At 33.1% G+C, this 17,102-nt stretch overlaps 1 protein-coding gene across 2 annotated transcripts in view; it reads right to left on the reverse strand.

Annotated features, from left to right (window-relative positions):
• Nucleotides 1-5,027: 5,027 nt before the first annotated feature.
• The window catches only part of LOC127723983 (uncharacterized), a 40,048-nt gene continuing 27,973 nt past the window's right edge, over nucleotides 5,028-17,102 (reverse strand). Inside the window, exons 1-4 of one of the 2 annotated variants that reach the window (XM_052230691.1) lie at nucleotides 15,450-15,565; nucleotides 7,598-7,829; nucleotides 6,628-6,771; nucleotides 5,028-5,276 (exon numbers count right to left, since the gene is read on the reverse strand). In XM_052230691.1, the coding sequence (XP_052086651.1) occupies nucleotides 5,083-5,276; nucleotides 6,628-6,771; nucleotides 7,598-7,808 (549 nt within the window). In that variant the 5' untranslated portion in view covers nucleotides 7,809-7,829; nucleotides 15,450-15,565 and the 3' untranslated portion in view covers nucleotides 5,028-5,082. Of the gene's footprint in view, nucleotides 5,277-6,627; nucleotides 6,772-7,597; nucleotides 7,830-15,449; nucleotides 15,566-17,102 lie in introns of those variants that run through there. The other variant, XM_052230690.1, reaches the window with a different exon arrangement.

Raw genomic sequence — 17,102 nt, forward strand, 5'->3', positions numbered from 1 at the left:
TTAGTGGTTCTGTGCCTTCTATGTGTCAAGCGATAAATAAAAGAATTACACACAAACTATCAATGTTAGCAAATCAGCGCAAACTTACTTGCACACTCTTCGTACATGTAGGTCTTACAAATTTTCTGGAGAAAATAATAAGCGAAAAATTAAGGAGAGGGGAAAAAAATCTCCTTGTTTCGTGATTATATGTTTTCATATCAACAATATTCATACCAAAGTGTTATCTCATTTTACAATATTTAGCAGACCTGTCAGACAACTTTCGATCAGTGAGATATCTAGGCAATTAAATACAAGCTACAGGTATAAATTTAATTGTTGGTTTATGTATAGCATATCATGCATCATAGAAGTCAATTCATTAAATAAAGATAAATTAATGAGAAAGAAAATTTAATTTAATCGGTTAATAAAATTGTGGCTTCATGCATTTTGTAGCAATATACGATTGACTTCTATGATGCATGATATGCTATACATAAACCAACAATTTAAATCTGCTTAATTGAACAAAACCAAAGTGTGGTATACAATATGTAGGACAAACAGTATTAAATTTATAAGCTTCCAACCACTCGAAACGATCCAGAAACAACAAGGGCAATCGCATAAACAATTTGAAGATTCCCGTAAAATTATCGAACAGTCTTGGATCAAACGACTGCAGACAGCATATCCCCTGGGTCTAAATATAATATAATGGGACAAGGGAACATATCTAAACTTCGTCTATTGATATCATGAATATTGTTGATAAAAGACAACGTAATAATAGGTCTCATGGCTAACGTATCAATCGAAATCAATGTATTAAACATAGTATAAATTATACACCTGATAATTTCCTATCTATATTTAAAAACAATGGTAGGCATCAATTATTATGTAAACTTGGTCAAATACCAATTAGTGATATTTTTAAGGAGTGTGACACAATCTCGTTCTTCAGCCCACTTTATGAATATTCGCGTATAATTACATCTGTTTGCCACCATAAGACTGTTCCCGCGTATCGATAAACCTGAAGATCATAAACGGCATTTTCTGAAAATTAAATATATTAACAGAGGTATGTATTGATTTCATCAACTTATCGAGTATATTAAATGACTCTACCATTCAAAACTTTATACCTCCCTATATATTTTGATAACATAGGACCACCTATTATTTTGTATACATACAAAAACCCAGCAGAAGTTTAACTTTTAACTATAATACTTCAGTAACATCAGACGTCAGTGTAGAAAATAATACTCCTCTAACTTGAGACTGTGAATCGTCGAATTTAAGATATGATCCATATGGTCATGTTATAACGGGGGACCTCAATATCGTTCAAGATCGAGAGGTTTAAAAATTTGTGAAAAAGGACCAAAATATCGTCCTCCATCTAAAATAGATTGGAAACAGTGTCGTTAGGTTACAAACGACGCCCTTTCATCGTATTGTAAAAAATGGTGTAAACGGGAAAAATCTGATAAAACATCTCTTGACTCTTATTTAAATAAAAGTATGAATGTTGTGGATGTTCGAATATCAAATTTTGAAAAGGATTTAGAAATAAATAAAAGACTACATAATACTATTTCTAGAATAAGAAACAAACTTCAAGTACTCGCAAAACGGTTTGTGTATTTATATTTATAAATACTTAATTTGGTGAAGTTCAGCCATCTATAAATTGTATTATATTCAATTTCATTAATAGATACTAATAGCAGACAAAGACAACATTCATTATAGAGTAGGTTCATATCACCAGGTTATGTGTTTTTAGCTTGCAACATTCATTATAGAGTAGGTTCATATCACCAGGTTATGTATAAAGTAGGTTCATATCACCAGGTTATGTATAGAGTAGGTTCATATCACCAGGTTATGTATAGAGTAGGTTCATATAACCAGGTTATGTGTTTTTAGCTTGCAACATTCATTATAGAGTAGGTTCATATCACCAGGTTATGTATAGAGTAGGTTCATATCACCAAGTTATGTATTTTTAGCTTGCCTTAGGTACTGCGAACCTTGATTATATCAAAATGTATTGCTTATTGTTGTTTTGCTTGTACATGTTTTTTTAAAATTCCATTATACTGTCATTAAAGAGTTACTAGTAAGTGTTTTTCATGTACTGATTTCAATGTATCATCGTTGATGTAGCGCTTTGTAATTCCAATGATCGAGATTAAAAAAAAATGGGGGCTAATTTTACCAACCACACCACCTTATCGTGTGCTTGTCGGCATATCTTTGATGGTAAATAATGCTAAATTAATTCCAAACTTTATAGACAGAAGGTAGTTGGGAGTTTGACATTTTGTTTATATGCATCTTTCTTTTGTTGAAGACTGTACATATTGACCCCTCAATGTCTTAGTTTTACTGTGTCGTTGGGTTACTGTCTCACTATAAAGTATACCCGGTATGATATCTCCCTTTATTTATCTCTTTTATAATTCCACGACTGGTTAACTATTTTTTTACAATCAACATGTGGTTTGCTTTATTAGACAAAAATACAATTATGGCGTTAAATTTTCTTTTTTTTTCTCTGAATTCCCTATTGTGACGTCACGAAAGAAAATAGACCACCAGGCAAGATGACGTAAAATATAAATAATCTTTTTGCAGATCATTGAAAAGTAAAGATACGTTTTGTCTAAACATCTTTATAGAAATAGTTAACGCCACCTTATATTGTGCAAAAGGATATTTCGCCTCTCTTGATACTTAAATTCTAATTATTAAAAACGCTATGCAAGCCTTAAATTTGAAAATTAACTGTCTCGAGAGGAGAAATATCGTAGATCACACTCGATGCAGTGGTAGAATCTAAATCTATTAAAACTACAAAAAAGATCTACCAAAGGTTAAACGGTCCAAATTTGCAATTGACTGAAAGAAATTATTTCTCTTAAGGTAGATGGAAAAGGAGGGGGGAAGGGGGGGGGGGGGGGTGTGAGTTAAATTTAATAAATTTATTTTTCATTTTTTTAAATTCAAAATACTGATAATATGAAAATGTCAAAATTGTATTAATGTATGGGCCACAGAGTTTTTATTGTCAGATTCTGTATAGATTATAGAATATGTACATGGAAAAATCAATTTGTGTGAATAGAAAGAAAACTAAACGATAAAATTTAAAAATAAAATATGAGAAGATAGCTTTTATAAATGCTTTTAGAAAATAAAACAAAATAGGGTCATGGGACTCGATTTCCTGCAATAAACAAATAAGTTGTGTTTACTATGCATTCCTTTACAAAATTGGATCATCTAACTTATCTCCCCTCACCGGTATATGGTTAAGTTGAAAAAAGATCAGGCAAACGATATTTTTTCATTAGTGAAAACAGTTGTAATGATAAAAAATCCTGTTCTCAAAAAGGAAATTCTTACAAAAAATACATTCCACTCTCAAAAATTTGCATATTTCATGAACGCATTAGAGTTTTCAAGACAATTAGGATGAAAAATTTTGTCCTGCCTTTTTATTTTTCCCTCTATTCGGTCCTGCCCATTATTTTTCACTCTATTCGGTCCTGCCTTTTTTTTTTAGTTTATCCTGACTTTTTTATTTAACTAAATTGTCATTAGCCTTTTTTTTTGGCAAATAATCTCATCCTGCTTTTTTTTTACTCAAAACTCCTGTCCTGCCTATTTTTTTCAAATTTCATCCTAGCCCCTCCCCCATAAAAATCAAATGGTAGCTCCCTTATTAAAAAAAAATTAATAATCTAGAACAGTTTAGTTTGAAAAGGAAAGGAAAAGGGGGGGGGGGGGTGCTAGGATGAAAAATTGTGTCCTGCCTTTTCATTTTTCCCTCTATTCGGTCCTGCCCATTATTTTTCACTCTATTCGGTCCTGCCTTTTTTTTTTTAGTTTATCCTGACTTTTTTATTTAACTAAATTGTCATTAGCCTTTTTTTTTTGCAAATAATCTCATCCTGCCTTTTTTTTTACTCAAAACTCCTGTCCTGCCTATTTTTTTCAAATTTCATCCTAGCCCCTCCCCCATAAAAATCAAATGGTAGCTCCCTTATTAAAAAAAAATTTAATAATCTAGAACAGTTTTAATTAGTTTGAAAAGGAAAGGAAAGGGGGGGGGGGCTAGGATGAAAAATTTTGTCCTGCCTTTTTATTTTTCCCTCTATTCGGTCCTGCCCATTATTTTTCCCTCTATTTGGTCCTGCCTTTTTTTTTTTAGTTTATCCTGACTTTTTTATTTAACTAAATTGTCATTAGCCTTTTTTTTTTTGCAAATAATCTCATCCTGCCTTTTTTTTTACTCAAAACTCCTGTCCTGCCTATTTTTTTCAAATTTCATCCTAGCCCCTCCCCCATAAAAATCAAATGGTAGCTCCCTTATTAAAAAAAATTTAATAATCTAGAACAGTTTTAATTAGTTTGAAAAGGAAAGGAAAGGGGGGGGGGGGGGCTAGGATGAAAAATTTTGTCCTGCCTTTTTATTTTTCCCTCTATTCGGTCCTGCCCATTATTTTTCACTCTATTCGGTCCTGCCTTTTTTTTTTTAGTTTATCCTGACTTTTTTATTTAACTAAATTGTCATTAGCCTTTTTTTTTTTGCAAATAATCTCATCCTGCCTTTTTTTTTACTCAAAACTCCTGTCCTGCCTATTTTTTTCAAATTTCATCCTAGCCCCTCCCCCATAAAAATCAAATGGTAGCTCCCTTATTAAAAAAAAATTAATAATCTAGAACAGTTTAGATTGAAAAGGAAACGTCGCTGCAATTATTGTTGCTATAGGAGAGAAACAGAAAAAAATAGTATAAAAGATCATACAATAAGCGAAGTCCTCAAACAATTGCATTATATTCCCATCACTGGGCTTCAAATACCTCATAATAAATCAGTCAATGCCAGTTGATTACTCTTCCAGTTTGACCATGAGAGCAATTGACTATGAGTCTCAGAACTATTTCAGTTTGTAATTTTCAACCAGACAATGGATATGATATAGTATTTTTAAATTAAGGGCGTAACAAATAAAACAGACTTGATATAAACATTTTATACATGGATACATATATATTGAAATAATTCAATTGAAATCAATTACTCTGAACCTTTTTAAGACTTGTTCCAATAAACAAATCCACGATCATGATGATTCCAGCAACAACAGCAATACACATTGCGGTTAGAGATAAACCAAATGAATACCCATAGTTTGATGTATATCCTGTTACGGATACATCGTCGATGTTGGCTGCGTAGAGTGAATTAGCAACAAGAATGAAAAATGCTGAAAAGAAAAAGAACAACATATCAATCGAGAAAATCAGTATTCAACAAATTAATTGATAAATCAGTTTTTTTTTCGCTTTTATTCTTTAAATAGTCTTTTAAATGCGTCACGCACAGAGAAATTACTTTCTTGAAATTTACAATTGATCATTTTTTTTAAGTAGTCCAGGGTTACTATATTGAATACAAGATGTCAACCCAATTTATAGCGTTTATGTTGCTTTCAGGTGAATACGTAATTTTCATACTTTCGCATAAGCGTCTTTATAAAGCGGGTATTACATAAAGACATGATATTATTTAAATTGCCACTACTATTCATCTTTGTTCTATTCTGTATTTTGCCATTACGAGTTGTTGTATACACGGCGAATGCAAAAGATAACAAAGAGACATACAAACTCACAAGTCGAAAAGAAACTGACAAAGCAATGGCAAAAAACGAAAAAACGACCAAAAGATACACAACAGTATTCAAAACAAAATATAGAAAACCAAATAAAGACTGAGAAACACGAACCACACAAAACACAGGGGTTGGTCATAGGTGCTCCGGAAGGGTAAGCAGATCCTGTTCCACATGTGGCACACGTCGTGTTACTCATGCAAGTACAAACCTGTTTTCAAGTCTAACTCGGTAAGTATCTTTCGAGATGATGGAGTACGAGATTGTGAATAGAACAATTGGAACATATCCGTCCTCATATGTGAAACAGATATTTGATAACAGTCAACCAACTCGTGGTGGCGTCCGTAAAATGTTCGAAGGGATGATTTCAACTTCACCACATGGAACTCTTAAATAAATTCAATATCTTTCTTGTAAGCAGTAATCCTCTATCAAGGAAATCATGATAGGAAATGCAAGCTTTGTAATATGGTATCAACTGGGAGATAAATACTCCGTATGCAGGTGCTGCTTAAAAGTATGGAAAAGATAATTGCAAACGGAGGAAACGTTAAAAGTAATTGAGAAAGGGCGATCTAGATTGTATGTTTAAAAAATGCATGTCAGTTAAAACACTTTACTAAAGCTTCTGTTAAACAGATGCTGTTCGGATATCAAATTTTGAAAAGGAACTATATAATTCATCTCCGATCGATAACTTCTATAGTATTATGTTGAGTGAAAGATGATCATGATATAAGTTGACTGTAAAATTGTCTAAACTTTATAAAGTAAAAAAAAAAAACATTACACCGAGCTTCTCACTTAGAATGAGATTATGCGAGATAGCTTCAATAAATGTTTACTTCTGCATTATTCTGATCTTCAGATTAGTTAATACTGTTACTAATTTTTTTCATTAATACTAAGAATAAATTTTAGAAAATCTCGATGTTCTTACCAGCAGAAAATGTTGTCCCAATAGAAGCAAAGAATATTGGCTTCATCTCTCGGAGAAGGAACAATTTCAACCCGGTCAAAACAGCTGCAACCAGAAGGGAAATGAATCCAAAGATACTCATAGCTCTGCAGGCTCTAAACCAATCTGAAGAAAAACAAAAGTTAACAACCTTAGATGCTAGAGTTAACAACCTTAGATGCTAGTTTTTGGAACAATCATGGTAGCATCAAATTTTAAGGATACAGATTGCATATCAAATATCAAACATTAAATGATTAAAACAATAAAAAATCAAATGATCATCATTTTGGAATGTCAAGTGGGGGGGGGGGGGGCGGGGGAGGGGGGGGGGGGTGTTTCTAAGCAGAAGATTTCACCCACAATGCTCTTTTAGAAGAATCCAATCACAAATTGAATAAGGTATAACTTGTTGAATATTTTTCAATAGGACCAAATTGCAGCTAAAGATATTTTCGTTTTTGCAAGTTTATGTGTTAAAACATATATAGTATCAACTATCTTTGTATAAAGATATACATGTATTTCACCAAAAAACATTCAAGATAAAAGTAATCACATTTCTTGTCAGTCTTGTGGCTATCAGTCTAAAATACATTAGCTGTATTTGTCAAAACCTGTCGGAATTTTGGGTATTCAATTCTCTTCAACTTCGAACTTAAATTGGCCTGTTTTGATTCAAGGGTCACTGATGAATCTTTTGAAGACAAAAAACGATGACGTACACAAATTATAACTCTGATAACTTTGATGATTTTTGTTAAGGTTTTACCCTTTCTTAGAAATTAAAAAATAAAAATCACGGCGACCATATAAAAGGTCTTCGATATGGCAATCATAACGACGTATGGTGTACAGGTTGATTAAAGTTCAGACATAAGTAACATTTTACTATAATAGTCATCCACTGTAATATTTAGTACATGTTACTTATAATTAATTCATACTATACCCTTTTCTTCCACGGTTCCTGATATGTCCTGGCAGGATTTAACACTATTGACAGTGGTACAACGTTTCCATAATCCACCATTGACTTCAAATAATGATCCACCATCAATAGTGACATAGTTTGGTGTGGAAAATCCAATAAGTTCAAAGAGCAATGCTACTAGGATCAGTATAAAGCTGATCAAAAAAATCTTAGATATTTCTATAGCCATCTTTATCCAAAACAGCAAGGTCTGAAAAATTATTATTGATAAACATTTTATCTACACTGTCTATGAGTTAGTACTTCCAGACGGCAACATGATATACATTCCAACGAAATAACGCCAAATACAATTATTTGAAATTTCGACATATCAAACAGACTGGGCGTAAATTAGCATCTGGCAATGATATACGTGAGAAAGTGTTTCAATATAAAATAAGTAGATGTGGTTTGATTGCGAATGAGACAACTTTCCAACAGAGTCCAAAATGACGTGGATTTTAAGCGATTATGTACGGCCGAGCAAATGTGCAAAACCAACAAGTCATCATTACGTTAACGTTGCCTCACTGTCACTAAGTCAGAATTGTGGATATTGTGAAAGTGTTTATGGAATAAAGGATGAAACTTAGAAATCTTTCGTCATCAAGAAACTCAATAAGACGAACTATGAATATACAATGATTGATGCATGTATCGCAATTTTTTACTTTCCTTGTTATTTGTAGGAATACATTACCAAATAGACACAGATATAGAAGATTGGTAAACACATTTACTAAATTTTGTCGGGCCTCGGTGACCGAATGGTCTAAGTAGTTCAACTACTGTATCACTAGCCTGTCAACAATTAGGTATGAGGTTCGAACCCCGCACGTGGCAGGTGCGTATGTCTCCAATCGTAATTGACAAGAATTGTCAGTTTCCTGCCTAAGGTCTCTCCGGCTTCCTCCACAAATAAAGACTGACCGCCACGAAATAGCCAATAGTATTGAAAGTGGCATTAAACACCAATAAATCAATAAATAAATCACTTTTATGACCCAATTGACATAGAAATAGATTGTGAAAGTATGGTTACAATTGCAGAAACTCAATAAAGTAACATTTCACACATTCCTTGCAACATTTTTGAAATACGTTTTACATATTTTACCATTTATAAAGACAACAATACTGGTATAAATAGTGTTCTTCACATTTATTTGTTGGGCTTTAAAGATTTATTGGTAAATAAACAATGAAAACAAGGCTAATTATGTGTTGGTACATGATAATCATGTTGTCAGGAGGTCATTATGTTTCTTTTATATTTATTAGATTGATATCCATTCGCCAATGTACAGTTTGAAACACGAAATCAATGCTTTGTTCATTTTTTAATCGGTATTGACTTCTTCACACAAAATTAATTTGGTCATGTCACAAAATGGTGTTATATCTCCGTTCATGACGTTGTCGTATAACTCTCCTAATAAATACAGCTACATGGAATAATATAACGGAGTAAAAAGACATGACTTCAATATTACAATTTTCAGTACTAAAAAAGTCTATGAGCTTGCCTACGGAAAATACGAGCATTCTTTCATACGATATTTACTGGTGACTATCATGTTTTGAGGGGAATTATTCGAGTTACATTAATTACTGCAAGGGTGACACAATAACGATAACTCAACTCTATCGTATGATAGGATAGTGATGCGTGTTTATACGTGATCTTATGACAGTAAAAACTTAGGCGGGATCTGGAGAATCACGTGATAAAATAAAAATACACGATTTGTTTCATTTTTTAAAACGTAAAATTATTTGATATGCAATGGATAAAAATTCCAGTGCATGATTTTAAAAGTCTTAGAATACTGAGTTAAAACATGAGCGACGAATTTAACAAAATTCATAGGTTGGCAATAACCGCTTCCATTAGGTTTGTACGTCGAGTTATGTACGTAAGTAATTATATTGGAAGTCATTAATAAGTTCGGTCTTCGAGTTGCTTACGTACGTGCTTTTATTGGAAATCTCAAATAGGGGTTCGTCAACAATTATGTATGGTTACATCCTTCTAGCAACTCCTCAAAACAACTCAATTGTCTAAGGCGAGGCCTACATATATACATATAGTAGTTGTTAAACGCTAAATAGTTTAGGAAGTTGAAAGTCCATATAGATTGATAGACCAAGAGGGGTCTATCAGACACTATGAGAGACAGATCTTACATGATCTGCTGTGCAGTTTGATGACGACGAAACGCGCGTCTGGCGTACCAACTTATTCGCCTGGTATCTTTGATGAACATTTACATCTGCAGCGCTGGACTTTAATCCCAGCGGTTGAGTTTACTTCAGCATTGCTGGAATTTACATCTTTACTGTTGGAGATTGAATCTCCAGCGTTAAACTTGTCATCCTCAATACTATATTTTACATTTTCAATGCTTGACGCCGGAGTTTTAATTATCAGTGCTGTAGTACATATATTTAGCGCTGGTATTGTCCAGCAGCTGGTTGTACGAACGTGTCATTAGTCTAATGAGTCATTAAGTTTTTATTAGCCTAATGCACCATAAAGGCTTAATGAAGACTTAATGACCCATTAGGCTAATGCCACGTTCGTACAACCGGCTGCAGCACTAGACATTAAAACTAAAGCGTTTTGACTTTATATCTTCAGCGCAGATCTATATATCTCAGTGCTAGATTTTCAATTTATCGCCAATGCTTTATTTTACATCAGTAGCGCTGAGGTTTAGATCTTCAAGACTGGATATTAAATCTACCACGCTATACTTCACACCATCACTGCTATATTGTACATTTTCAACGAGGAACCTCTTCAGTGCCGACGATTTGACATCGCCAGTGCTGGAGGTTTCATTTTGAGCCCTAGACTATATGTCTACAACACCAGACCCTACATCACCAATGCTAGACTTTAAAACCCACAAGACTTTATCTGTATCAGACCAACAAGGCTCCGTAACAAGAGAGAGTGAAAGCAGTCTCCTTTGTCATAAATGTGTGGAATCTTCCCTTCGGAAATTCTTCATCCAAGCTCCAAGGAAGGACAACGATAATTTTAACGTAGAATAACATACAAGAAATTCAAGGTACGTAATTGGATATTATCACGGATTTTGATGAGATTTTATCAAACATCTAGAGTATCACCAGCTGCATAAAAATATCGAACAAATTGTATATATTTTCAAATGTAACTTTCGTTCTAGTCAAGATAAAGTAAACTGAAATTAAAACCTCGAAAAAAAAAACGGATTGCATAAACATGATAAAAGTCTAAAACAGATTCAACTTGAAATACAAAGTGACCTTTTCATTTGTATAAATAGTGTTCTTCACATTTATTTGTTGGGCTTTAAAGATTTATTGATAAATAAACAATGAAAACAAGGCTAAATATGTGTTGGTACATGATAATCATGTTGTCAGGAGGTCATTATGTTTCTTTTATATTTATTAGATTGATATCCATTCGCCAATGTACAGTTTAAAACACGAAATCAATGCTTTGTTCATTTTTTTAATCGGTATTGACTTCTTCACACAAAATTAATTTGGTCATGTCACAAAATGGTGTTATATCTCCGTTCATAACGTTGTCGTATAACTCTCCTAATAAATACAGCTACATGGAATAATATAACGGAGTAAAAAGACATGACTTCAATATTACAATTTTCAGTACTAAAAAAGTCTATGAGCTTGCCTACGGAAAATACGAGCATTCTTGCATACGATATTTACTGGTGACTATCATGTTTTGAGGGGAATTATTCGAGTTACATTAATTAGTGCAAGGGCGACACAATAACGATAACTCAAATCTATTGTATGATAGGATAGTGATGCGTGTTTATACGTGATCTTATGACAGTAAAAATTTAGGCGGGATCCGGAGAATCACGTGATAAAATAAAAATACACGATTTGTTTCATTTTTTAAAACGTAAAATTATTTGATATGCAATGGATAAAAATTCCAGTGCATGATTTTAAAAGTCTTAGAATACTGAGTTAAAACATGAGCGAAGAATTTAACAAAATTCATAGGTTGGCAATAACCGCTTCCATTAGGTTTGTACGTCGAGTTATGTACGTAAGTAATTATATTGGAAGTCATTAATAAGTTCGGTCTTCGAGTTGCTTACGTACGTGCTTTTATTGGAAATCTCAAATAGGGGTTCGTCAACAATTATGTATGGTAACATCCTATTAGCAACTCCTCAAAAACAACTCAATTGTCTAAAGCGAGGCCTACATATATACATATTGTAGTTGTTAAACGCTTAATAGTTTAGGAAGTTGAAAGTCCATAAAGATTGATAGACCAAGAGGGGTCTATCAGACACTATGAGAGACACATCTTACATTATCTGCTGTGCAGTTTGATGACGACGAAACGCGCGTCTGGCGTACCAACTTATACGCCTGGTATCTTTGATGACCATTTACATCTGCAGCGCTGGACTTTAATCCCAGCGGTTGAGTTTACTTCAGCATTGCTGGAATTTACATCTTTACTGTTGGAGATTGAATCTCCAGCGTTAAACTTGTCATCCTCAATGCTATATTTTACATCTTCAATGCTTGACGCCGGAGTTTTAATTATCAGTGCTGTAGTACATATATTTAGCGCTGGTATTGTCCAGCAGCTGGTTGTACGAACGTGTCATTAGTCTAATGAGTCATTAAGTTTTTATTAGCCTAATGCACCATAAAGGCTTAATGAAGACTTAATGACCCATTAGGCTAATGCCACGTTCGTACAACCGGCTGCAGCACTAGACTTTAAAACTAAAGCGTTTTGACTTTATATCTTCAGCGCAGATCTGTATATCTCAGTGCTAGATTTTCAATTTATCGCCAATGCTTTATTTTACATCAGTAGCGCTGAGGTTTAGATCTTCAAGACTGGATATTAAATCTACCACGCTATACTTCACACCATCACTGCTATATTGTACATTTTCAACGAGGAACCTCTTCAGTGCCGACGATTTGACATCGCCAGTGCTGGAGGTTTCATTTTGAGCCCTAGACTATATATCTACAACACCAGACCCTACATCACCAATGCTAGACTTTAAAACCCACAAGACTTTATCTGTATCAGACCAACAAGGCTCCGTAACAAGAGAGAGTGAAAGCAGTCTCCTTTGTCATAAATGTGTGGAATCTTACCCTTAGGAAATTCTTCATCCAAGCTCCAAGGAAGGACAACGATAATTTTAACGTAGAATAACATACAAGAAATTCAAGGTACGTAATTGGATATTATCACGGATTTTGATGAGATTTTATCAAACATCTAGAGTATCACCAGCTGCATAAAAATATCGAACAAATTGTATATATTTTCAAATGTAACTTTCGTTCTAGTCAAGATAAAGTAAACTGAAATTAAAACCTCGAAAAAAAAAACGGATTGCATAAACATGATAAATGTCTAAAACAGATTCAACTTGAAATACAAAGTGACCTTTTCATTTGTATAAATAGTGTTCTTCACATTTATTTGTTGGGCTTTAAAGATTTATTGATAAATAAACAATGAAAACAAGGCTAAATATGTGTTGGTACATGATAATCATGTTGTCAGGAGGTCATTATGTTTCTTTTATATTTATTAGATTGATATCCATTCGCCAATGTACAGTTAAAAACACGAAATCAATGCTTTGTTCATTTTTTTAATCGGTATTGACTTCTTCACACAAAATTAATTTGGTCATGTCACAAAATGGTGTTATATCTCCGTTCATGACGTTGTCGTATAACTCTCCTAATAAATACAGCTACATGGAATAATATAACGGAGTAAAAAGACATGACTTCAATATTACAATTTTCAGTACTAAAAAAGTCTATGAGCTTGCCTACGGAAAATACGAGCATTCTTTCATACGATATTTACTGGTGACTATCATGTTTTGAGGGGAATTATTCGAGTTACATTAATTACTGCAAGGGCGACACAATAACGATAACTCAAATCTATTGTATGATAGGATAGTGATGCGTGTTTATACGTGATACAGTAAAAATTTAGGCGGGATCCGGAGAATCACGTGATAAAATAAAAATACACGAGTTGTTTCTTTTTTTAAAACGTAAAATTATTTGATATGCAATGGATAAAAATTCCAGTGCATGATTTTAAAAGTCTTAGAATACTGAGTTAAAACATGAGCGACGAATTTAACAAAATTCATAGGTTGGCAATAACCGCTTCCATTAGGTTTGTACGTCGAGTTATGTACGTAAGTAATTATATTGGAAGTCATTAATAAGTTCGGTCTTCGAGTTGCTTACGTACGTGCTTTTATTGGAAATCTCAAATAGGGGTTCGTCAACAATTATGTATGGTTACATCCTTCTAGCAACTCCTCAAAAACAACTCAATTGTCTAAAGCGAGGCCTACATATATACATATTGTAGTTGTTAAACGCTTAATAGTTTAGGAAGTTGAAAGTCCATAAAGATTGATAGACCAAGAGGGGTCTATCAGACACTATGAAAGACACATCTTACATTATCTGCTGTGCAGTTTGATGACGACGAAACGCGCGTCTGGCGAACCAACTTATACGCCTGGTATCTTTGATGACCATTTACATCTGCAGCGCTGGACTTTAATCCCAGCGGTTAAGTTTACTTCAGCATTGCTGGAATTTACATCTTTACTGTTGGAGATTGAATCTCCAGCGTTAAACTTGTCATCCTCAATGCTATATTTTACATTTTCAATGCTTGACGCCGGAGTTTTAATTATCAGTGCTGTAGTACATATATTTAGCGCTGGTATTGTCCAGCAGCTGGTTGTACGAACGTGTCATTAGTCTAATGAGTCATTAAGTTTTTATTAGCCTAATGCACCATAAAGGCTTAATGAAGACTTAATGACCCATTAGGCTAATGCCACGTTCGTACAACCGGCTGCAGCACTAGACTTTAAAACTAAAGCGTTTTGACTTTATATCTTCAGCGCAGATCTATATATCTCAGTGCTAGATTTTCAATTTATCGCCAATGCTTTATTTTACATCAGTAGCGCTGAGGTTTAGATCTTCAAGACTGGATATTAAATCTACCACGCTATACTTCACACCATCACTGCTATATTGTACATTTTCAACGAGGAACCTCTTCAGTGCCGACGATTTGACATCGCCAGTGCTGGAGGTTTCATTTTGAGCCCTAGACTATATGTCTACAACACCAGACCCTACATCACCAATGCTAGACTTTAAAACCCACAAGACTTTATCTGTATCAGACCAACAAGGCTCCGTAACAAGAGAGAGTGAAAGCAGTCTCCTTTGTCATAAATGTGTGGAATCTTCCCTTCGGAAATTCTTCATCCAAGCTCCAAGGAAGGACAACGATAATTTTAACGTAGAATAACATACAAGAAATTCAAGGTACGTAATTGGATATTATCACGGATTTTGATGAGATTTTATCAAACATCTGATATCACGAGCTGCATAAAAATATCGAACAAATTGTATATATTTTTAAATGTAACTTTTGTACTAGTCAAGATAAAGTAAACTGAATATACTGCAAATATATCAACCGATAAAATTTGATTAAAATTATTCAAACAGCTATTCATTATTGTTTTATTAAATTATCTGACATTTTGGTTTGATCAAAGTAATAAGTAGTAATACGTAATTGAAAGACATTTTGTGTTTGCTTTCCCGCCAATTTAAAACAAAATTGCTAAATAGGGCTAATTAGTAGAATCAAATCGATTTGTGAAAGTGTTAAAATTATTCCGAAACAGAAGAACTACAACATATATCATTTATATTATAATATATCTATACTTACTGTTATTACAGTTCTTATTCCTATATCCGCATAAATTATATTTTGTCGACTAGTTATGTTTGCATTTACAATGTTAAGCGTAAATAGCGGACTGTCACGTTACCTTAATTATTTTTTTTTAGCAAAAGAAATTAGATTTTTACAGAATAAGTTTAAACATGCACATTTGAAAGGCATAATTTTTTATTTCATGTGGTGAAACTAATATTGGTTATCGTAGTTTAAAATCTTTGCTTATTGTTAATTTTTTAAAGGAAGAAACGAAAACAATTATTTGACTTAATTTTTTTTTTTTCTTTAATTCGTAAACAAAATATTTCCCATCAGTATTTGAATATTTCTTAAAAAACTATTTTAAGCGAATTGACCACAATAAAATGTAAGGATTTTAACTTTCAACTTACAAGAGATCTATTCGGTTCTATGTGGAAAAGTTGAAGTCATTTCCTCGACAGCTTTACGATTTGGTTAACTTCTATAACATATGTGTAACATATGACGACTCATATATTCTACTAACGAAGCAAATTTAATAACCTGTCTACCTTTCTCCGTTTTTTACATAACCGAATGCGAATTTTATTTGTCATGAGCAACATGTAGATGTAATTAGCTTAGTTGTTCCTACCCATTCGGAGCAACTGAGTTTTTATTCAGTTTTCTGGAGGGGTTTATGTCGTTGTATGACTGTTTTCGACTCATATTTTTTTTCTTGTCGGCTTGATGTCTTCTCCGCGTTTTAACTTGTTGATTTAAAAGTGCTTATGTGAAAACATATTCAATAATTCACTAAAACTATCATTTTACTGGATGTTTATGTTATGTTGGAAAACCACTTGACCATAACTTATACATTCGTGGGGTATACTAATCATTTGATTTGACATAATAACTGTATTTAAAGTATACATCTCTATATGCTTTATATTTTGCTGTCAATTTTAGGTCCGAACTCTGGTTATTGGTATTCTACCTTTTTTGTTAATAATGCCGGGAACAATCAGTAAGCATTTAAAGTTCAGGAACACTTTATGGCAGCGATAAAGGAGAAATTAATTTTTGTTGCCTTTCTTAAATTCTAAATCAAAAAGAATTATAAATCTATCAAAAGATGTCCTTCAGATGTTCATAAGACATTAGTTTGGCTGATATTTGTTTTCATATTTTTCTATTTTACTGTACGCATTTGGCTGACGTCTTCAAATTTCTTTTATTTCATGCAGAACTATAAAATCTGCAAATTAGCATCATTTTAGGATCTTGTCAAAAATATTTAGATATGATCGTACATTATAACACTAATCCAACACATTGTAAAACTGTATTTTATGTTGTACTAGTATTTTCAGTTTTTTACCAATTGTTAGATTGGTTCATGATTAAAGTATAGGCACCCGATAGTCTATTTTGCTTGAGCTTAATCGTCGGTTATACTTAATGGTCAAATCGTTACAATATCATCCCAAAAGTGTGTCATCCGACTGAGCTATTTTGAAAAGAAAGTAGAAATTGACTATGATCACTTGATTTAGTCTGCAAAATTGCAATAAAAAATTATACATTTAATGCATATGTTGTAAAGCCAAAATTGTTTTCTCATCAAAAACCATAAACATTAACAAATGATATGATAAATAAACCATTTATAAAGAA

Source organism: Mytilus californianus, unplaced genomic scaffold (genome assembly GCF_021869535.1).
Source record: "Mytilus californianus isolate M0D057914Y unplaced genomic scaffold, xbMytCali1.0.p SCAF_14, whole genome shotgun sequence".
Taxonomy (NCBI): Eukaryota; Metazoa; Mollusca; class Bivalvia; order Mytilida; family Mytilidae; genus Mytilus; species Mytilus californianus.